At 38.9% G+C, this 23,435-nt stretch overlaps 1 protein-coding gene across 3 annotated transcripts in view; it reads right to left on the reverse strand.

Moving 5' to 3' along the window:
• Window positions 1–7,600: 7,600 nt before the first annotated feature.
• Window positions 7,601–23,435, reverse strand: part of Epb41l5 (erythrocyte membrane protein band 4.1 like 5) — a 111,476-nt gene continuing 95,641 nt past the window's right edge. For 2 of the 3 annotated variants that reach the window (XM_046456852.2, XM_046456853.2), the window contains exons 21-25: window positions 21,846–21,936; window positions 20,037–20,111; window positions 17,284–17,325; window positions 16,797–16,927; window positions 7,601–11,566 (exon numbers count right to left, since the gene is read on the reverse strand). In XM_046456852.2, the coding sequence (XP_046312808.1) occupies window positions 11,500–11,566; window positions 16,797–16,927; window positions 17,284–17,325; window positions 20,037–20,111; window positions 21,846–21,936 (406 nt within the window). In that variant the 3' untranslated portion in view covers window positions 7,601–11,499. The remainder of the gene's footprint in view (window positions 11,567–16,796; window positions 16,928–17,283; window positions 17,326–20,036; window positions 20,112–21,845; window positions 21,937–23,435) is intronic. The other variant, XM_046456854.2, reaches the window with a different exon arrangement.

Below are 23,435 nucleotides of genomic sequence, written 5' to 3' on the forward strand. Positions count from 1 at the left end.
ATCTCCAGGCAGAAATGGGACAAGCGGAAGCATAGTTCCTTCATCTCTTTTTCCCCCTCCTCTGAGATCATAAAAATATGTGTCCAGTCTCTGAGTCTGGGCCACTTGTGTGGAAATACCGTGCGTAAAAAAGACACCTTAAGCAGGGCCACACTTCAAAGGATCCTGTACTTGGCCTAATGCTTTGCTGTTACTAGCTTGAAATTCTCAGTAATTTCTGAGTAAGGTCCCACATTTCTATTTTGCACTAAGCTCTACAAATTATGCAGCCAGTCCTTCTAGACCACTGAGTTTTTTCTGGGCTATCTGTCCTAAGGGATGAACCAAGAGAATTGGGGAGGTTGAGAAGAGAATGACAGATGCTACAATGTACCAGGCAAGACTAGACAGGACCACAAGTCAGGACACAGAGGGCAACACTCAAGTCTGTGTGCCAAGTATGGTGGTGCATGCCTGTCATCCCAGTGATCAGTAGGCTAAGTCAGGAAGGTCACAAGTTTGAGGCCAGCCTCAGCCACCTTAGCGAGATCTTGACTTGAAATAAAAATAAAATTTAAAAAGGGCTGGGGATGCAGCTCAGTGGTAGAGTACTCCTGGGTTCAATCCCCTGTGCCATTAAAATTAAAAACAAAAGTCTGTGAAGGGAAGAAGCCAGAAAGATGTGCGACAGAAAGAGCTATTTGTTCTTTTCAAAATGGGAAACATTTGGAAAGGGTTCAATGACAAAGCAAAGCACTTTTTAGTCAAGTGCAATGTAAAGATACAGGACAGATAGGGGGCATGTAAAAGAGTGCCGGAAGGCAGGACAACAAAGGCCTGGGACATGGTCTGTAATAGGATGAGCACTTCTGTTTTAACAGGATGGAAAGAGGGATCAGTAGGTGCAGACACAGGGAGGCCGCTGAGTGCACCCCTGCCTGTGTCTGTCCGCTTTTATCAATGAGGCAGTAATTTGCTTAGTGTGAAAGGTTGCCGGGGGACAGTCAGGAATGGACAGAGGGGACACTAATCGCTGTCATAGGGTGAAGCCACTCAAGGAGTTGTGGTCTAGGATCTGCTCTGGTGGGTGCCTTTTCTCTGCAACTGAGACCAGACCCTCAAAAAGGGTGGCCGAATCCATGCAGTATTGGGGATCACCAGATAGGTGAGAGAGAAGCAAAGGAATGAAGACTGGCTAGGGACATACCACCTCCACACCATTAATAATGACACCAACACAGAACATTTACTACATGCCTCTTTTCTAAGAATTCTACACTGTCAGTTCATTTCATCTTTATTATTCTATGGGGTAGGTTTTTGTGGCTGTGACCAAAATACCTCACATGAACAACTTGGAGGAGGGAAAAATTAGTTTCAAAGGTTTTAGTCTGTGTCGGTCAACACCATTTCTCTGTGTCTGAGGTGAGGCAGAACATGACAGAGGAAAGCTGTTCACCTCATGGTAGCAAAGAGCCAGATAGAGCAAGTCACCAGGGACAAAATATGAACCCCAAAGATATGTTCCCCACCTTGTGACATACCTCCTCCAGCCACACCCTACCTGCCTACAGGTAATACCCAGTCCACAGTCCTTTCAAATTATTAATTCAACAAATGAATTAACCCACTACTGTGCAGCTCTTGTAATCTAATCACGTTACCTATTGCTACATTGTCTCAGGAGCTTTTGGGGACATCTCATATTCAAACCATAATAAAAGTTCCTACTATTATCACCACTTTACAAAGACAAGACAGAGAGACTGGTGGACAGGTTACCAACAGGGTTTATTTGTATTTTGTAATTCAATTATGATTCACTTTAAAGGGCCAACTTAAAAGTGGTGTGTGCCTTCATATTCTAGGCTGAGAACCCTCATGCTCTGACAGTTCACTGAGCACACTTTTGCTGTGCATCTAGTTTGTCAGTGATGCAGAGAGCTGTGAGAGAAGCTGGCAGTCGCCCCAGGAGAAGCACCTCTGTACACAGCCACCCGACTACAGCCATCTTGAGTCAGTAACTGCCAGAACTGAACCCGAGCAACAATGACCTAAGTATTCTGTGCATAGTTTCTCAGCATGCTATTAACAAAACCATTAGTGTGTTAAGAGGAGCTTGACTACTGAACCTGGGTACCATGAGCACCAGGAATGTGCCTGCCGTCCTTAACAGCGGCTTGAAACAAAACCAGGTATGTTCAGGCTTGAGGAAAACCACTTTTGTTCTGAGCATTATACACACTTCCTTCCTCTGACCAAAGTCTTGAGGATCCACTGGTCTTGCTGCTGCTCTTGACCACATTAAATTCCAAAAAGATTGCACTCGATGTAATTTTGAATCCACCTCTGATCTTGGCGCTTCCACATATGGTCAGCTGTTCTTTTATACTGGATTTTCTTGGAACAGACTCCTCTATTCACCCTGCTCCTGATAGCATCTCTGGTCTGACCATGGAGTTCTAAAGAGATGGTGGGGCTTTCTCAGACGTACCCGTGGTTCCACCCAATGAAACAATCCTCAAGAGTTCCACAAGGGACAGCACATGTGGGATTTGGGAGTACATGATAAACATGGAGCAGACATCCCAAGGTAAGGGATATTGGCTGCGCCCCAGGGAAGAGGAAAGGGCTGCCGAAGCCCTGGTGTTATGGTTTAGATATTAGGTGCACCCAAAAAGTTCACATGTGAGACAATGCAAGGTTTGGAAGATAAATGATTGGATTATGAGGGCCTTAACCCCATCCATGAAATGATCCTGATGGGATTCACTGAGTGGTAACTGAAGGCAGGTGGGGTTTGGCTGGGGGAGGCAGCTCTCTGGGTGCTTGCCTTAGGTACATTTTGTATCTGGCAAGTGGAGTTTCCTTCTGCTTCCCTCTGCCACACTGTTCCACCATGAAGTTCAGCTTGGAGGAATGCAGCTGGCTGTCAACAGACTGAGACCGCAAACAGACTCTTTTCTTCTACAATTGTTCTGGTTGGGTCTTTTAGTTGCAGCAGCAAAAAAGCTGACTAAAACACCTGGGGAACCCTAAAAGATGTCAGAAAGACATGGCTCTGTCCAGCGTATCGCGGATGTTTTTTTTTGGGAAGGAATTGCTTTGCAGTGATGAGCTTCTGTGGAAATTCTGGACTCAGACAGGAAGGGCCTCAGGATACAACAGAAGCAGAGACTACTCTTCACTACAACTTTGGTTCAGCAAGCAGACAAGCAGCGCTGAGGGCATCAGACCAGCAAGAGCAGAGTCCTGGAAGCCAGAGATCTGGATTCTTGTTCCTAACCATGTGACCCAGGACCAGTTTCTATCCCTCCTTGGACCAATTTCCTTATATGCACACTACAGGGCTGGGACTAATGATCTTGAAAATCTGTTTCTTCTCTGTCATCCTAATATGCTGGCCTAGGAGCATATGCTATCTTTGAACCTTGCCTAGTACACTTGACATGTGACACACCAGTATGGGCTGTGGAGGGCTGGGCACTCAAATAGGCTCCTCTGCTGTTAAGAAGGGTTGTTTGTTCTGCTCCCTGTTTCTCCTCACAAGGGGGTTCTGGAATTAAAGCACAGTGGGATGAACACCTGCTGCAACAGGATTGGGGCCAGAGCCAGACCGTTTGGAGACACACCCCTGCCACCAAACCAATATGAGTTCCCTTCCTCAGGCCCAGCAGCACCACTGACCCTACTGATTTGTGACCTGTATCCCCTGCACCTCCAGGATTTTCACAAAAGCCCTTTCCAGGTAATATGTTGGTTTTATCTGGTTATTTTGGAAGACCCATGTCCATCCCCTTCCTCTCAGGCCTCTCAGGAAACCACAGCCTTGTGAGGTGCCGAGCCCTCCAAGCAATGGTCAGAGCTACTGCCTGATCCAGAGATGCTAGACACACTACCCCCACTTGTTTCTGCCCATCTTCCACCTTCTTGTTGGTATGGAGAGCAACCCCTTTCTTTCTAATGAGCCAAGTTACAATGGCTGTTGTTACTGGCCCAAAAAAAACTTTTTTTTTTTTGACTGTACTGGGAACCAAACCCAGGGCTTTGCACATGCTAGGCAATCACTGAACCACTGATCTAAGCACCCAAAACATTCCTTCTAGGAGCTTCCAGCATTGTCGATTCAGCTTCCGGCACAGAAAACTACCCTGCGGAGACAGAAGAGCACCTTGTTTCTGGGGCCCAGTATGACCTCTGGTAGGCAGGAGAGAGAGAAGGGGTGAGGAAAGAGGGTACCTTTCCAACTTACCTCAGAAGCCTTGCCAACCCTGTATGGGGCTGTGTGTCTCTGCCCAGTAGAAGTCCTGAAAGCAACCTGACCAGCACTCCTCACGGGGATGGCAAGGTGTAAACTGCATGTGGGTATAAATGCCACATTTTTTTTTATCCATTCATCTATTGAAGGGCATCTGGGTTGGTTCCACAGTCTAGCTATTGTGAATTGTGCTGCTATGAACGATGTAGCAGTATCCCTATAGTACGCTCTTTTAAGGTCTTCAGGGAATAGTCCAAGAAGGGCAATAGCTGGGTCAAATGGTGGTTCCATTCCCAGCTTTCCCAGGAATCTCCATACTGTTTTCCAAATTGGCAGCACCAATTTGCAGTCCCACCAGCAATGTACAAGTGTACCCTTTTCCCCACATCCTCGCCAGCACTTGTTGTTGTTTGACTTCATAATGGCTGCCAATCTTACTGGAGTGAGATGGTATCTTAGGGTGGTTTTGATTTGCATTTCTCTGACTGCTAGAGATGGTGAGCATTTTTTCATATACTTGTTGATTGATTGTATGTCCTCCTCTGAGAAGTGTCTGTTCAGGTCCTTGGCCCATTTGTTGATTGGGTTATTTGTTATCTTATTGTTTAATTTTTTGAGTTCTTTGTATACTCTGGATATTAGGGCTCTATCTGAAGTGTGAGGAGTAAAAATTTGTTCCCATGATGTAGGCTCCCTATTTACCTCTTATTGTTTCTCTTGCTGAGAAAAAAACTTTTTAGTTTGAGTAAGTCCCATTTGTTGATTCTAGTTATTAACTTTTGTGCTATGGGTGTCCTATTAAGGAATTTGGAGCCCGACCCCACAATATGTAGATCGGAGCCAACTTTTTCTTCTATCAGACGCAGAGTCTCTGATTTGATATCAAGCTCTTTGATCCATTTTGAGTTAACTTTTGTGCATGGCGAGAGAGGGAATTCAGTTTCATTTTGTTGCATATGGATTTCCAGTTTTCCCAGCACCATTTGTTGAAGATGCTATCCTTCCTCCATTGCATGCTTTTAGCCCCTTTATCAAATATAAGATAGTTGTAGCTTTGTGCATTGGTTTCTGTGTCCTCTATTCTGTACCATTGGTCCACCTGCCTGTTTTGGTACCAGTACCATGCTGGTTTTGTTACTATTGCTCTGTAGTATAGTTTGAAATCTGGTATCACTATGCCGCCTGATTCACACTTCCTGCTTAGAGTTGCTTTTGCTATTCTGGGTCTTTTATTTTTCCATATGAATTTCATGATTGCTTTATCTATTTCTACAAGAAATGCCATTGGTATTTTGATTGGCATTGCATTAAACCTATAGAGAACTTTTGATAATATCGCCATTTTGATGATGTTAGTTCTGCCTATCCATGAACAGGGTATATTTTTCCATCTTCTAAGATCTTCTTCTATTTCTCTCTTTAGAGTTCTGTAGTTTTCATTGTATAAATCTTTCACCTCTTTGGTTGATTCCCAAGTATTTTATTTTTTTTGAGGATATTGTGAATGGGGTGTTTTTCCTCATTTCCATTTCCTAAGTTTTGTTGCTGATATACAGAAATGCCTTTGATTTATGTATGTTGATTTTATATCCTGCCACTTTACTGAATTCATTTATTAGTTCTAGTAGTTTCTTTGTAGACCCTTTTGGGTCTTCTAGGTATAGAATCATGTCTTCCGCAAATAATGATAATTTAAGTTCTTCTTTTCCTATTTTTATGCCTTTAATTTCTTGCTCTGGCCAGTGTTTCGAGAACTATATTGAATAGAAGTGGTGATAGAGGGCATCCCTGTCTTGTTCCAGATTTTAGAGGGAATGCCTTCAACTTTTCTCCATTCAGAATGATGCTAGCCTGAGGCTTAGCATAGATAGCTTTTACAGTGTTGAGGTAAGTTCCTGTTATCCCTAGTTTTTCTAACGTTTTGAACATAAAGGGATGCTGTACTTTGTTGAATGCTTTTTCTGCGTCTATCGAGATGATCATATGGTTCTTATCTTTGAGTCTATTGATGTGGTAAATAACATTTATTGATTTCCGTATATTGAACCATCCTTGCATCCCAGGGATGAATCCTACTTGATCATGGTGCACAATTTTTTTGATGTGTTTTTGTATCCGATTCGCCAGAATTTTATTGAGGATTTTTGCATCTAGGTTCATTAGAGATATTGGTCTGTAGTTTTCTTTCTTTGAGGTGTCTTTATCTGGTTTCGGAATCAGGGTGATGTTGGCCTCATAGATGGATTTGGAAGAGCTCCCTCTTTTTCTATTTCCTGAAATAACTTGAAAAGTATTGGTATTAATTCTTCTTTAAAGGTTTTGTAAAACTCCATTTATACACAATGGAGTATTACGCAGCACTAAAAAATGACAAAATCATGGAATTTGCAGGGAAATGGATGGCATTAGAGCAGATTATGCTAAGTGAAGCTAGCCAATCCCTAAAAAAACAAATGCCAAATGTCTTCTTTGATATAATGAGAGCAACTAAGAACAGAGCATGGAGGAAGAGCAGGAGGAAAAGATTAACATTAAACAGAGACATGAGGTGGGAGGGAAAGGGAGAGAAAAGGGAAATTGCATGGAAATGGAAGGAGACCCTCATTGTTATACAAAATTACATATAAGAGGTTGTGAGGGAAATGGGAGAAAAAACAAGGAGAGAAATGAATTACAGTAGATGGGGTAGAGAGAGAAGATGGGAGGGGAGGGGAGGGGGGACAGTAGAGGATAGAAAAGGTAGCAGAATACAACAGTTACTAATATGGCATTATGTAAAAATGTGGATGTGTAACCGATGTGATTCTGCAATCTGTATTTGGGGTAAAAATGGGAGTTCATAACACACTTGAATCTAATGTATGAAATATGATATGTCAAGAGCTTTGTAATGTTTTGAACAACCAATAAAAAATAAATAAATAAACAAACTACATGTGGGCGGGAGCTGGTGAGGGAGCAGGGGACAGTGACACCTGCCTACTCTGAGATGCTGTGATGCACACTTCTGGCATCCTTCAGACAAAGGAACTGAGGCTCAGGGGCGGGGCCAGAGACAGACTTATTTATTCAAGTTGTCAGGGGTACTATGTATGCAGTGGAGCCCAGACTCAGTGACTAAAGCTGCCTCCCTGTGCCACACTGCTTCGTGGAATGATCGCAGTGCACTCCAGGACTGCTGGACATGACATATGAAGTTTTAACCTTCAAAATGTCTTCCCTCCCAAATTCACACCACCTACACTGCTGTGAGTCACTGCTTCAATTTACCCCATCACATTCCTATTAATGGTGGCTGTAGCCTAACAATTCTGTTGAAGTCAACACACAAGTATTACATGCCCAAGAAAATGAAAACATCAATGTCTTGCAAAAGTTTTATTTGAACAGAGTCACAGCTAGAGTTCTTATTTCAGTGTACAGACAACTCACAGTTCAGTGCAGGGCTTCTAATACAAGTCATATAAAACTGGAACATACTGAATATAGTGCACTCGATAGAAAAATAAATTACAGTTTCAAAGCTACTGCAGAGCTTTACACATATAAAAAGTAAACATAAAACAGTTAGTGAGGTCCTCATAACTGTCTACTATACCTAAATATAAAAAGACCAAGGGATTCTGATTAAAAAAAAAAAAAAAAAAAAAAAACTTTCTGATAAGGAGAAATCCTGAGAAGTGATTGAATGCTATCTCGAGCAGTGTGGTAAAGGAGTGGCTTGCAGATCCTACAGAATCTCAGCTCTACCAACATGTTAACACAGCTGAGTTCAGCTCAGGACAAATTTCTACCATCCAAACCTCCTAGGAAACAGAAAAAAATTTCTAACATTCTTCTGATCATTCAAGAACCAGGCTTAAGTTTTTAAGAGGAAAAAAAAAAGGGACAAATAATCTAGAAATGTGCATTCTTCAGTCCGCAGAAGTATCCAGGTTTTCAAACAAATACATGGCCAAATGCAAGACGAATCAAAAACTGGTGGATCTCACAAAGACTGCTGAGACCCACAACTGCATCTTGCCCAGCTGCAGCACAAGTGGATGAGGATGAATGTCCAGAAGCGCTGGGTGTCTCTAGGTGGCAGGTGATACTATGGAACCCCCCTCAATACCTGCCTGCCTCTGAGACAGACAGACATGCCATTCTTCAAAGCTGGCAACCAGGGGTCAGGAGCTTTTCGAAATAAACTTTACAGAACACAGATGTGCTCAATTGTACTGCTGTCTGGGCTGCTTTGGGCACCACCAGCTGAGCTGAATGGCCAAGTATTCATTATTTCTAGCCCTTTTCAGAACAAATGTGGGGACCCAGCTCAAGGGAAAACAAAGAACTCTACTTTTAAAGATCCTTAGAAAAATACAAAAGATTCTTCAATACTTAACTGGCAAATAATCCCACCAGCCAGAGTTCTGAAGGGACAAAGGGACTTAACTTTCAGGTCCTGGCTAAGAGAAGACAGAGATATAAGCTTTAACCCAAACTGAGAGGCATAAAGAGAACAAGCAGCCTAGATCCAAGCAACAACTCAGGGCTCTCATCTATACATGTCCATGGGGCAGCTGGTTGTACAAAAGTAAATAAAGCTAAAGACAAAGATATGAAATATTTTTTAAAAATAAATTTTCTTAAAACAATGTAAAAATGCTAAACACACAAGGAACCTACTCACTGCTTTGGTTAGTAGTATCTCCTGAACAGCAGGAATAAAATAACCACGAGTCCCTCCTGTGGAGGAGAGAGATGCTACTGACAAATATTCATAATTAAGTTCTTGCAGGTTAGTTTGCAAATGCTGAGGCTGAGTCTAGAGCTATCTGCCAACTCTGTTGTCTTATTTTACAGCAGCAAGTCAATGCTCCCTGCCACTCCAGGGCTGTAACATGGCTAGGATTCTCCCCTGGCCACGCCCCCTGGGCAAGCAGCAGAGAGTCTGTTCCCAGCATTCCCAGTGTAGCACAGGACACAAACCACCAGGAAAGCCTTCAGTGCCCCGGGCTGCCCTCCTCCCACCTCAGCCTCTTGTTACCAGTTGTCTTCTTACCCAGGGTTATCTGCGGCCTCTTGGCCAGCATCCTCAACTGGTTCAATGTACTTCTCTCTTCTCGGAGAGACACCTCCCTTTCCCTACCTCTACATTCACAGACTTCCTCAGCCCTGCCTCCCCAACACCACAGCTCTCAGGGGGCAGAACAGCATGAGCTGTAATAGCAGCTCTGGGAACAGCATTAGCAGCAGATGTGACAGGAAACATAAGTGACAGGTATTTTATCTGTCAGAGCTAATTCATCATTCCAGTATTATTTTCGTGTTTACCACTTCATGCCAGGGCAAAGCAAAATTTCATTTTAGCTTAAGATTCAAATGAAAGTCCCTATCAATTTTCTGACTGGAAAGCATACAGGTACCTGAAGACAAATGTTACATTTTCGACTATTTAATTCCTAAATTTTAGAAAATGTAAAATGAGGTCAATCTTCTGAGCCACAATGCCTTTCTAGCTGCTCTGAGGATAGCAGCACAATACTAACTTGAAGGGCATAGGGCTTATTAAGACACTGAAAATTTGATGTCGAGTCCAATGTTTCCTGGTTAAGCTGCAACTGAAGAACAGCAAGAGCGCTGCCAGTGAAACAGCTACGGGGAGGCAGCCAGCGAGGAGTGCCAACTTTCTCTCCTTCAGCAAAAATGTTTTGTGCAAAAAGTGGTTTCCAATCTCTACAGATCCCTGGAAAACTACAAGATTAAAAAAGAAAAAAAAAAAAAAATTCCTGAGCTTCCCAGACACTGATGTGTCAACCTGAGCACATAATTATGCTACAGGAGCCCAGGAGAGTCCAGACTATGGAGTTTTAAAGATTATAAAACTAATACTCAATTACATATATATTATAGGGCAAAGAACTAAAAAACAAAACAAATTTCAGGACATACAGCTTAATATAAGTCCTTGATAACAATGGATTACTGACAACGTTCCTGGATGGTTTCTAGATCATCCTCATTCCCCAAGGCAACTAAGACTTTCCTTTAAGTCTATATAGTTTTAAAGCTAAATAAGTGTTGCTCCTGGGTGTTAGGGGAATGTCGATTACTTTTCGATGATTAGCATTTTAACATCCAGAATTTTTCTGTACAGGCTAAAAGGGATGTGAGAATTCTGAGAGAACTCTCTAAACTAATGCAAACTCCCTAATGCAGTATGACTTCATTCAGTGTGCTGGACAAATTTCATACATAGCAGGCATTCAAGTAAAAGAAAAATCCTCTTGCCCCCACCCCAGTTCTCTAGTTTTTTCCTGGTATTTTTGTTTTAGTATGTGAAAGCTCTGAATTTTTTCAGCTTTTATTATAAAGAGATGGAGGCCATGTCCAAATAGATCCTGATGTTGCAGAGTACTGGTCAGCTGTGCCTTCACAACCTAGTCTGCATTCCCCATCACGCCCAAGGAGGGACAGGAGAGGCCTGAGGTCAATGCCCAGGATCTATCAACCAGGAAACTGCTCCTTCCAGGCTGCAAAGTAAGGTAAGTATGTGGTGCACAAGAGTGCTTCCTGTGGGAAGACAGGGCTGGAAAACAATTTTTCTCCCTCTAGTTCTTCTCAAAAGTCTATATTTTACCTTGATGTAAATTTGTAGTAGTTAGATAACCAATCCATAAGTCAAAAATATGGAGGACATTTAAAACCTTCTGTATTCTCAACTTCTCTTCAGTACTACTGTAATAACTATGAAAGAGCTGGCCCTAAATCTACCTACATAATATCTGCATCAATTTCCTAAATTCCTGATTTCCAGGTAATACATGGTAAAGTGCAATTTCTCTAATGGGCATTCAGCACAAAGAAGCTCTCGCCCCGATAAGATAGATCTAACAATTAGAAGGCTGTTGACTGCCAGAGACAGCCTTGCTATGAAGTCATGAACACTTACAACAGCTAGGTGGAACCAAGAGTTTGAAGGAAATGGCCAGGGGGAAGTAATTCCTTGAGTCAGGAATTTCCAACTCTAATAAAACTATAGAAAGTAAAAAACCAGATACCCTGATCTGGGCAAAAATGCAGTGGAAATAAACTTCTAGTTGGACGGAAAACGTAGCTAATTTTTTTTTCATGGAGTCTAATCTAGGTAAAGCTTTTTTACCTACAAGTAAAGGACAGACTCCTGATTCTAAAACATTCCAGGAGAAACGGATTCCAGGACAGACTGCTGGAGAATACTGGACATTCCAGTTATAGGTGGTAGTGGCAGCGGCAGTCCCTTAGAGCTCAGTTGTCAGTAAACACTTCTGCTTCAAGACTGTGTCTTCCACCAATGTTGGAGCAGAACTGAAAGGAAGAAAGTTTGGTTATTCAGTGAAAACATTTGCAGGGGTAGAGGAATATTCACATCTTCACCAGCTCAATTACAGATATCGAGGACAGATAACAGATTTAAATGAATACCTAATAATATCTAAACCTAACAATGAGATACTCCACAAATGGGAATTTTAATTTTTCTTTGTTTCTTAGAAATGAGAGATTGAACAAGGGGCATTCTACCACTGGGCTACATCCTCTAGTCCTTTTTGTTTTGATATAGGATCTTATACAGTTGCTGAAACTTGCAATCCTTCTGCCTCAGCCTCTCAAAACACTGGGATTATAGGTATATGCCACCATATGTAGCCAGAAGGAAAATTTCAAGGTAACTAAAATGTGAAATAAAAACATTTCCCCTACTTCCTTGAATGAAATATATCTAACATACATTTAAATATCAAGAATAGTCCTGTGCTATGCATAAGAGCAGTACGCCCAGGAGATATCAAGGGAAGTGGGCTGTCCTGTGTGTTTTTTTAAAAACATAGTCCCAGGTGGCTATAATAAGATCCCCACACCTGTCATCTATTTGTCAGAGATCTGAAAAAAATGGAAGGGTTTGCATGAGGGCCACAAGTCTCTGCTGGGGGTGAACTGAGCTTAGATACAAGGATGTACTGACATTAATTTAATTTCATAAAATCTTAATACAAAAAAATGTAATGTAAAATGGCAAAAGCACTAACAAGATTTAAAAATGAAAGCAGCAGTCACCCATACCTCCACTCTCCATTCCTACTACACAAAAATGAATATTTGCAACTGTGGGACCCCCCCACCCCCACCCCCCTGTATTTTCTTTCACTTCTCTGTATTCCAGGTTCTCAAAGAGTGGTCCCTGCAATTTGTTAGAAATGCAAATTCTTAGGCCCCACTCCAGATACAGTGAATCCAATCCGGAGGGTAGGGTCCAGTGATCAGTGTTTTAACAGGCCTTCCTCCAGAAATCCTGCTTCAGGACTAGAGAAGTTCTGACTGCTCTGAGTGATGTGTTTAAACAATGGCTTCCTATTATGAACTATGAAGCTTAATTTCTATACCTCCTTTACCACCCCCATAATCCTGAATTAACTTTCAACACAGTTATATGACCAACTTTATTATATGTTAACATACAGGATTTTTTTGGTAATTTTGTAAATATTTTCATAATCAGGTATCAGTGTACTATATATATGTCTTTTGTGGAATTTTAATTTTCTTAGGATTGAATAACTGAGTCATTTACTGTTGTTGTGGCGACCACATATTCAATCTTTTATATGTATATGTACCCCTACTTCTTAGGCACAATTGTGGATCTCAGTACCTTCAAACAGGTCATGTGAAGAGGGAAAATTTGAGTGTGTTTTGAATCTGAAAAGGATTCCTTTCTAGACCTGCTGGGCAGCTGCTGTCTTCGAATTTCTTCCATCTTCCTCCAGGTAAATCTCTGCACATGTTTCCTATGTCGTCTTCTTTGTAGGATCAAACTTTTTTGATGGAACACCTTCCAGTAGCTTCCTGGGGAAACCGCCTATCTACAAACATCTCTAATCTAACACTGGTGAGTTTTTCTGAATATAAAACTCTGGAGAAAAACAAATTCCCTCCATAATCTGAAGTTTCTACTTGATCATCTTCTAGCTTGCAGAAACATCTGCTGCCATTCGAATTCCCAATACTTTTTATGTACTCTTGTCTTCCCCTCACTGGAAACAGATATCCTCTCATAAGTTTTATCTGAAGTTCCTGATGTTCCTCAGTGTGGTCTATTTTCATCTTGTGCACTGGGTACTCAGTGGACCCCTACAATCTAGAAGCTTGAGTTCTCTTCTGGGAACTCCTGATGCAAGTACGACTCTGGACTGCCCAGACCAGTCCTCTAATGTTCTTATCTTTTCCTTCCCAGTTTTCTTTTCTTTTTTTTAATCCCCTTACCTTTTGGGAAACTGCCTCAATCTTCCACACATTCTTTGGGTTTTATTTTTAATATTTTCTAACATTTTTAGTTTTTACAATTTTCTAAAACATAGTTCTTTGTTTTCTGTTTTTTTGTTTTTTAAATTTCCTACTATTATTGCATGGATGCAATGTATCTTTTCTCTAAATTTAGATACTATAATTTAGCAAGTTTTATTCACAGTTGCCTTTATTTCTATGTTTCTTTTTCAGTTTACTTCATTTGGTCTTTCCTCACATGTCTGATAATCTCCAGCTTTCTTCTATTTCAAAGAGAAGGAATGAATGGTTGGTAGCTGCACGTATATGAATAAAAACTCATCGATTAATGAACTACATATATGAATAAAAACTCACTGATTAATGAACTCCTGGGAAGATTTCTGGCAGTTTCCCCAAGGGATACACAAATGTTGATATGTGTAGGCCTTTCCTCTTTGGTTCATTGCTTTCTTCAGAGAACAGCATTTTACTTTCTCACCTGAAACATCTGTACTTGGCCAACAGCATTCAAGAAGCTGCTACAAGAAGGAAGATGGAAATCTCACCCTTCAGTGTGTGTACTTTGAGTTAACCTGTTTTCAGCTTGGAGCTTTACAATGCAAACTCCCCAATCTAGAGCCTCTCTGCCTCAGCAAGAGGAAAAACCTCAGCATTATGCAGCATAAACAGGGATGGGGGGATGTGGGATGGTAGATGGTGGATGGTGGATGGTCTAAATAGATATAAACACTTTCAACCAACTCTTAGCCCTACTTTACTCTATCACCATAAATATCTGGTAACTTCAATTTCTAAGCCTTTCCAGGTTCTCCATTATCAACTAGGCCTGTTTTATATTAAATTTCAATCTCTGGATATGGGATCCAGTCATCATTTTTAAAATACTAACACACACACATACACAAACACACACACACACACAAGTGCACAAATCAGAAATTTACAGCTTGATGACTTTTGCAAACTGAACACACCTTTATAATCAGCCTCTAGAATATTAAATAAAACATTATTAACACTCTAAAAGCCTCTTTAGGGCTCTCTCCAGTTGTGAACCACCTCAAGGGTAACCATTATAGAGCTGTGTTTCTTTTTGAACTCCATTTTGCTGACTTTTATTATGATGGGGGAACTCTAAAATGACCCCCAGTTATCCCCACAGACTTCTATCCTGATATGCAGAGTCAGAGGGGTAAGGGAGCAGGGGAGGGAGAGCACACCAAAGAAAGAGTACCACTGGACAGTTTCCCTTATACTCTTCAATTATATCTTTTGATGAATGAAATTCCTTGATATAATTCAAGTTACTGGTTTTTTTCCCTATATGATTGATTAAAGCTATTTGTGAGCTGTTTTTAAAAAATATTTGCCTATTCCAAGGTTACAAGGATATGCACTTGCTTTGTTTCCTATTTAGATCTGCAATTTACCAGAATGAATTTTTGTGGATGGTATGAAGTTCAATCAAGATTAATTTTTCCCACAAGGGTAACCAATGTGCCCAGCAGATTTACTTCAAGACTATTCTTGCCTCACAACATTGCACCATCATTGACTTCATATATTGTTGGGTAACTTACATGTGTGTGGGAGGGTTTGTTTCTTGACTCTATTCTATTTTACTGATTTAATTGTCATCTTTTCTCTCTTTAAGTCTTTTATGATTACTTGGAGCAACAGATGATTTGGGGAAGCAACAGAGAAAGGTTCTTCTTTCATTTGTAAGTTTTAATTTGGAAGTCCTTAAGAACTCACACTAATTGTGTAAATTTAACTGCAATGCATTACCACCTGGTCCTTTATAAAAATATTTTTAAAAACTTTTTTTTGTAGTTGTAGATGGACAGCATGCCTTTATTTGTTTATTTGTACGTGGTGCTGAGGATCAAACTCAGTGCCCCACACATGTAAGATTAGAGCTCTGCCATTGAGCTACAGCCCCACCCCCCTGTTGAGATACTTTTATAGTGGCAATTGCTAGGCTACAAATGATTAGAAAAATAACCCATTAGATTTGCATAAAGTGGAATTTGACTAGATGTGAAATTCCCTAAGGCAGGTTCCACATCTGTCTTATTCACTACTATCTTCAATGCCAGAAATAAATAATGTCAGGGACATCACAGACACTAAAGTGGTTGCTGAGTGAGAAATGGTATTACTGAAAAGACTATGAAGATAAGGGAATGATTTTAAAGTCAACCTATGAATATCTTTCAAGTTAATCATCTCTAATAATTTCCCCTCTTTCTCAACACCAGGAGGATATGGGGAATGGCAACAACTAAGAAAAAGGTCTGAGGTAAGAGTAAAGGCAATTATAAACCTTTTGCAAAATAGGAACAGTTATGGACCTAGCAATCAAAAGTTGAAGAGCTCTTTTCAATCTAATTTGTAGCGAGCTAAATGTTGACATGAGCTACTTTGGAGCCCTTACCTTGGGAATTTCCTACCTCATACTGTACTTCTTCACCTATAGTGATAGACACTGCCATTCATCACTAGTATACAGTAGGAACAAGCATAATAGTAAAGAATAAAAGGAAAAGATATAAATTTAAAACAAATATAAAAATTTAAAGATAAACCTATTATCATCTTTATCTAGCAAAGACTTCACAAAGAAACTTTAATAAAAAAACTACCAGTAGTGGGCTGGGATTATGGCTCAGTGATAGAGCACTTGCCTCACATGTGTGAGGCTCTGGGTTCAATTCTCAGCACCACATATAAATAAGTGAATAAAATAAAGGTCCATCAACATCTAAAAAATATTTTTAAAAAACTACTAGTAGCAAGGAAAAAAACCCACTATGATAAACAGAAAAGATGTATCCAGTTTTATTTGTTCAACTAGAAGAACTGAAGGTTGAGCCCAGTGGCACTAGCCTGTATTCTCAACTACTTGGGAAGCTAAAGTGGAGAATCACAGGTCTGAGACCAGCATACGGCAATATGGTGAGACCCTGTCTCCAAAAGAGTTTCAAAATGGCTGGAGATGTGGGGCTCAGCGGTGAATCACTTGTATAGCATGCCTAAGACTCTGGTTCTATCCCCTGTACCAAAAAGAAGCGGGGGGGGGGGGGGAGAGAAGAGGAAGAGGAAGAGGAAGAGGAGGAGGAAGAAAAAGGAAGAGAGAAGGAGGAAGAAGAAGGAAAACTGACATTTGTTATTTTAAATCTAACTAACTATTATTTTCCCCCCAAAAGATGCAGTTTTTTAAACTGCAGCTGAGAAATAATTTCCTTACCTGGTCACAGCATCTACTAAGAATGGTGCTGGAGGAGAGATCAATGAAATTTCATCTTTACTACCATGTCCTTCTTTTCCTGCCAACAATGTTCCATATCTTCCAAGTCCATTAGAAATGGCACCACTCTGCTATGAGAGACACACAACACATCTCAACACTGAGGTAACACTGGGTCAGCACATCAGTTACACATCAACTTCACTAATGACTATGGCAGGGAGGAAGATTTGGATGTTCATGATTGCTTTGTTTTTTAAAAATTATCCTCAACCTCAGATTTTATTTTATTTATTTATTTTTGGCCACATCCTTAAGAATTGGCAAACAGAAAAGATTAAACCATGAATTTGAAGCCATTAAATTCAGTTAACACAACTTTGATAATGACCCAAATGTTTGTAAGAAAAAACAAGAACCTAGTGATCATTTAGACCTTGCCCTGAAAGAGTAACCAGAATAAAAATCATAACTATCATGAACTTACTGGAACAATCCACCGGGGTGTGATCATGGATGTTGAAGACACCTAAAACAAATTTTATATATGTATTTACTTTCAGGGAAGATAGATTTATCATAATTACAATACTTTTTCATATTATAAAAGGCATGTAGGAATTCTTTTTTTTTTTTTTTTTGTGGTGCTGAGGGTTGAACCCAGGGCCTTGTGCATGCAAGGCACTCTACCAACTGAGCTATATCCCCAGCTTAGGAATACAATTCTTAATGAGTCCCTTAAGCTTATATGGACTTTCAAAGACTCTCTTCTTTAATACAAATCCCATACTATTATGGATTATATATGAGGTATCCCTCAAAAGCTCATGTATGAGATAATACAAGAATGTTCAGAAGTGAAATAATTTGACTATGAGTTGTAAATATGGAAACTTAGACTAGTTCTTGCACTGGTAACATTAGCTACTAATAAGAAAAATTTAAATAAGTCCAAATCTTAGTAAGTTAGATTAATCACCAGAACCAGAAACATACAAAGTATGACTTTCCTACCATATTAAGAAAATACAGTAGGGGGTGGGGGAGTGAGAGAGAATGAGAATAAATATAAATATGGTAAGAAGTAACCAAAAAATAGTTTGGCAGAACAAATCTTAATTACAGTAAATGCAAATGCATTAAACTCAACCAGAGTACAGACACGTTAAGAGTTGTCAAAAGAGATCTGGCAAAATACTGTTCACAAAAAGTCCATTTAAAACTAGTAGACACAGAAAGATTAAAAATAAAAGGATAGAAAATTATGCACTGAGTAATACAAATTTAGTACATAATACTGGGAAAACTGGTCCTTTCTATGGATATACACAAAGTTGAGGCATCCTGAATCACTCTCCCCCACCCAATAACCCTTCAAACTGTCCAAATAGGTTTAAACATTAAAAAAATGAAAGGAAATAAAATTATGGTAAAAATAGAATATAGTTCTGTGACTTCAAAGAGGAGGTGGCAATTGATGAAGAAAAAGGTTTCTGTTCAATGATGAGTATAAATTTATTTTACATATTATTCATTTCCTGAGTAAAAGATATAGGTTGGCTCCAACTCCTTAGGACCTATCACAAATAATACTGTGATAAATTTTCTTATGTATCATTATACCAATTAGAAGAAAATATTTTTTAATGTCTAAGATTGACATGGAATTGATATCTAAATTATGCAAAGAACTCTTCGAAAGAAAGAAAGGAAAACTAATAGAAAGATGAGCAAAAGATGAAAAGATGACTCAGAAAAAAACAAATCCTTAAAAAACTGGAGGAGGTATTAAATTTAACTCATGCAAATTCAAACAATGAGAAAAACTCATTCCTGTTAGAAAATATTAGAAAGATAAAGTGCGGCTGAAGGGAGAATGTGAGTGAAAGGGTAACACATGAGTACTGATGGTGGCAATACTAACTGTGGAAGTCTTCTGAGGAGCAATCAGTAACACCGAGTATGTTTATTTGAGCCTATAGCTCACTAATCCTATCTGTGGGCATATATCCCCCAAATCTCCCACATTCTTAAAGGAGACACAAATGATTGTGTTTATCTAAATAAATAGATGAAAGGCAGGCTGGAAAGACATATGTCATATACAGTACAATGAATGCCTCAGGGAAAAACAGGAATGGAAGTGGATACTGGAGAATAAAGGGAATAAAGCAAAATAAGCTCTACAAGAAACCTCAAAGGATAGTGTGGCATGGACTAACCGGCATGTCTAACCTAATTTGGGCACCTGAAATTTTAAAAAAATATGGATACTATCCCATTGGTCTCAGAGATACCTTCTTGTCATAAATTTATTTTGCATATTTACTCATTCCCAAAGTAATAGAATTCTCAATGCCTTCCAGGACTTTCTTCCAGGTCTTAGTAAAAATTCTTACTCTAGCTTTTAGGTTCTGCCTAGGCTCCTCACTGGAAAGATGGAACTTTATAATTTTAATTTTGAAGCTCCTTAAGAGTAGGAACTATAACCTAGATAAAAATATAATAAAAACCTTACTCTCAATAAAATCTTATTTTTTTAAATTTTTTTTCTCTCTTTTTTTTGGTAGTACTAGGTATCGAACCCAGTGGTACTCTACCACTGAGTTACATCCCCAGTCTTTTTTGGTCCTGGGGATTGAACCCAGGGGTGCTTAACCACTGAGCCACATCCCCAGCCCTTTTATATATTTTATTAGAGACAGGGTCTCACTGAGTTGCTTAGGGCCTTGTTAAGTTGCTGAGGCTGGCTTTGATCTTGCCATCCTCCTGACTTAGCTTCCAGAGCTGCTGGGATTATAAGTATGTGCCACTATGCCTGGCCATCCCCAGGTCTTTTTAATGTTTTATTTTGAGATGGGATTGCACTAATTTGCCCAACCCAGCCTCAAACTTGTGATCCTCCCACCTCAGCCTCCTGCATAGCTGGAATTACAGCTGTGCACCACTAGCACACCCACTTGGTCTTAACTTTTTAAGTTGTTTATCCACATATTTTCTCTAATTTAATTTAATATGGTGTTGAATTTTAAATAGGCTCCTACAATTTCTATAGTGACATGTAAATTCAAAGTGGAAGAATTTTAGTACAAGAAAGGCAATGCTAAGTGGTTTCTGAAATACAAACTCTTATTAAATGAAAACTTTTACTAAATTGTTAAATAGGCAAAAACTAGAATCTAACCAGACCATTTGCAAGGCAAAATTCCTTCCCATCTTGCTGTTTTAAAACATATTTACCTGAGGTGTGACTGTGGGGTCAATTAGATTCTCAGTTAGAGATAAGAGCAAGGCATCCAATTCATCTGTGGCATCCTATATAAGACAAGGAATCTAGAATAGTTAAATGACTCATTCATCATCAGATTTTTTTTTTTTTTTTTTGCCATATCTTCCCAATGTAAAATTCTGACCCACACCTGGTTAGTATTAATCCTTTAAGCAAACAAGAACATTTGGGAATTCTGGTTATTAATGATTCCACTTCTCCATGGAAGGGAACACAAGACTACAAATCAGAACTTAAAAAAGAAGTGTTCTGTATATGTTCATATAGGTATTCCTTTGGGTGAGATACAACTTGGGTAAGGTTATGACTGCTCTGACTTGTTTTTTTTGTTGTTTTTTTTTTTAAGCACAAGAGACAGTCAATCAAAGAGGTCCCTCAATTCCAAAATGCTTCTCTGTCAAGATGTCTGGATGCTTCACTAATTGGAAAAGAATACAATATGAACTCTCTCCCCCATAAATGATAATAATTGTTGATTTTAATATTTGAGGCATCTTCTGTATCACACTGTGAGGGGAGGTGGAATTTAAAAACAATAAAATACAAAATTCCAGTCCAGTAACATGAAAAATAGGAACCTGCAGTATAAAGAACATTTAAAAAGGCCCTTCAAAAAATAAGACAAAATTAAAAGGCCCTTCATTTATACATTTTTATTTCAATCTATTTGTCTTCAGGCCTTCGTGAATCTCCTATTCCTATTTCCATACACAACTAAATTTTAGTCACATATATGAAAGAATTGCTCTTTCCTCTTTAAACTCTTTCCTCCCACCCCATCCCTTCCCACCCTGTTGCCTATGCTAAATTCATCATAACAGCTTGTGTATGTCACTATCACTCTAGCACAATTCTCTCTCCCACTGCATCATAAGCAGTTTGAAAACACAGACTATGTTTCATTCATTTTCTAATCTGTAGTGACTAACATGCTGTCTGGGACACATTATATACACAATAAATCTTTCAACTAAATGTTCTTCTCTGTTCTAAAAACACCTCAGATTCCACCTAAGAATTCCATTTCACCAGGTAGTCAAATATCTTTTTAGAATTTTAATTAGCAAAAAAAGGAATTCCTAATTTTGAAGGTACTTTAGGTTGGGGTTTTCCACAAGCCCTAAAATCTGAAAGATTATATCCCTAAATATCAACCATACCATATCTTTTGCATAGTGACAATAAATGTGATATTTAGTTTTTCCTGTTTAGTAAAATACTTGGTAGACTTCTACAACAAATACACATTATGCAACAAAAGAGCAAAGTAGTGCATTAATTTGCAAGGACCATTTTAAATTTAACTTGCAAATTAAAGCATTCATGGGCAATAAAATGGGTTTCTGTAACTTCTGAACTAGTAAGCATATGACATGTGGACATAAAAAATGCAGAAGTTGAGATGAGCTGATTATGTCGCAATGTAATCAATAATTGGCACCATTATTTCAAAAAGTTTATTTCAACCAACAAATATTTACTCAGTGTCTATTAGGTGCCATATATTTTTTGAGACACTAGGGATATAGCAATGAATGGATCAAGGCTCTCTCACAGCTCATATTCTCCAGAACAAATCAGATATAAATTTCAACAAAAATCACCCATGTTTGAGATATATAGCTGGAACTCTTCCATCTAATAAGAACTTAAAAAGTGTCTATTTGCATATAATATTGTATCTCCTCAAAAGGAAGAGTGAAAGCATAAACAGAATTCAACTCAATACTCCCTTAGAAAACTTAAAGAAGTATTCTTACCTTCAGAACAGAATTGCTATCTGCAGGCATGGTACACATCGGAGCAAGAGAATCTTTGGAGAGGAACACATTATTCTCATTTAATACAACACTGGAAAGAAAAAGATAAATTCAGATCATGTAGGACCTTTATAGGAAAAGGCAGGGTTTTTTAAGAAAAGGACTTAGGAAAAAAGAATAAGGAATTCATACAGAGGGAAAATAAATAACAACTGGTGAGGTACACCCAGCAGTCAGTATTATACGCATGTGCCTAACCTGTCCCCATGCCCCACAGAACAGCTTTTATACACAGGTCAGATTTATTCACAGCTGGATCAAAATAGCAGACTACCTTGCTTTCCCTTCTCAAATCTCACTTAAATGACAGAAAAAAAGATTTACCTTTTCCAAAAAGAAAAAATTCATAATGCCTAAAAACCTCTAAAGTCTGCTTTTAAGAGATGTTACAGCCTCCCCCCAAAGCCTCAAATCCAGAGAAATTATGTACATATTTAACTAATATTAGTTCCAATAATGGAGAGAACCAGAGAAAAAGAATAAATAAGGAGAGTATAAATATGACATAACTACACAATGCAGTATTATTTAGCCATAAAGTCTGGTAAAGTACCAATACATGCCACAATATGGGCTTTATAAGCATTAGAAGAATAAAAGAAGCAGACACAAAAGGCCACATATAATATAGTTCCATTTATAAGAAGTATCCAGAGTAGCTAAATCCATGGAGATTAAAAGTAGATTAGCAGGGCTGGGATTGTGGCTCAGTGGTAGAGCGTTTGCCTAGCATGTGTGAGGCACTGGGTTCAATTCTCAGCACCACATACAAATAAATAAAAAATAAAGATTTATTAACAACTAAAAAATATTTTGAAAAAAAGTAGATTAGCTAGGTGGGTGCAGTGGTGCATGCTTGTAATCCCAGTGGCTCAGGAGACTGAGGCAGGAGGATAGTAAGTTCAAAGCAATTTAGCAAGACCCTAACCAACTGTCTCAAAATAAAAAATAAAAAAGGAATGAAGAGTGGCTCAGTGGTTAAGCATTCCTGGATTTAATATCAGGTACTTTAAAAAAAAAAAAAAGTAAAGTAAATTAGTGGCTGTCAGATGCTGGGGCTGGGTGGGGAGGGGAGGTGGAGAAATGAGGAGTGACTACTGGTAGGTGTTTCTTTTAGAAATGACAACAATGTTCTAAAATTGAATACTAGAAGCACAACTTTGTGAATACACAAAAAAACAATGAATTGCATATTTTAAGGGGGAAATTTTGTGATATATGAAATGCATCTAAATTTTTAAAAGTAAAATAAAAATTATCTACTATAACAAAATCTTATGACAAAATTTGATATATGGTTCATAGGTATATATTACATAATTCTCCATGATTTTCTCTATGCCTGAAATATTTTTCAAAAGGAGTAATAAAAACAGGATGATATGCCATGAGGAGAAAGGCATTAGCAGAAAAGGAAAAGGTCCAGAAACAGATGTTAAGTTTAAAAGAGAACACACAATATTTCAAATTGTGAGGGGGGAAAATAGATTATTCAAAATATAAACAGCTACTTAGAAAAATAAATTTGGA

Source organism: Marmota monax, unplaced genomic scaffold (assembly GCF_021218885.2).
Source record: "Marmota monax isolate L192 unplaced genomic scaffold, Marmota_monax_Labrador192_F-V1.1 WCK01_AAM20220418_F8-fsc00121, whole genome shotgun sequence".
Taxonomy (NCBI): domain Eukaryota; kingdom Metazoa; phylum Chordata; class Mammalia; order Rodentia; family Sciuridae; genus Marmota; species Marmota monax.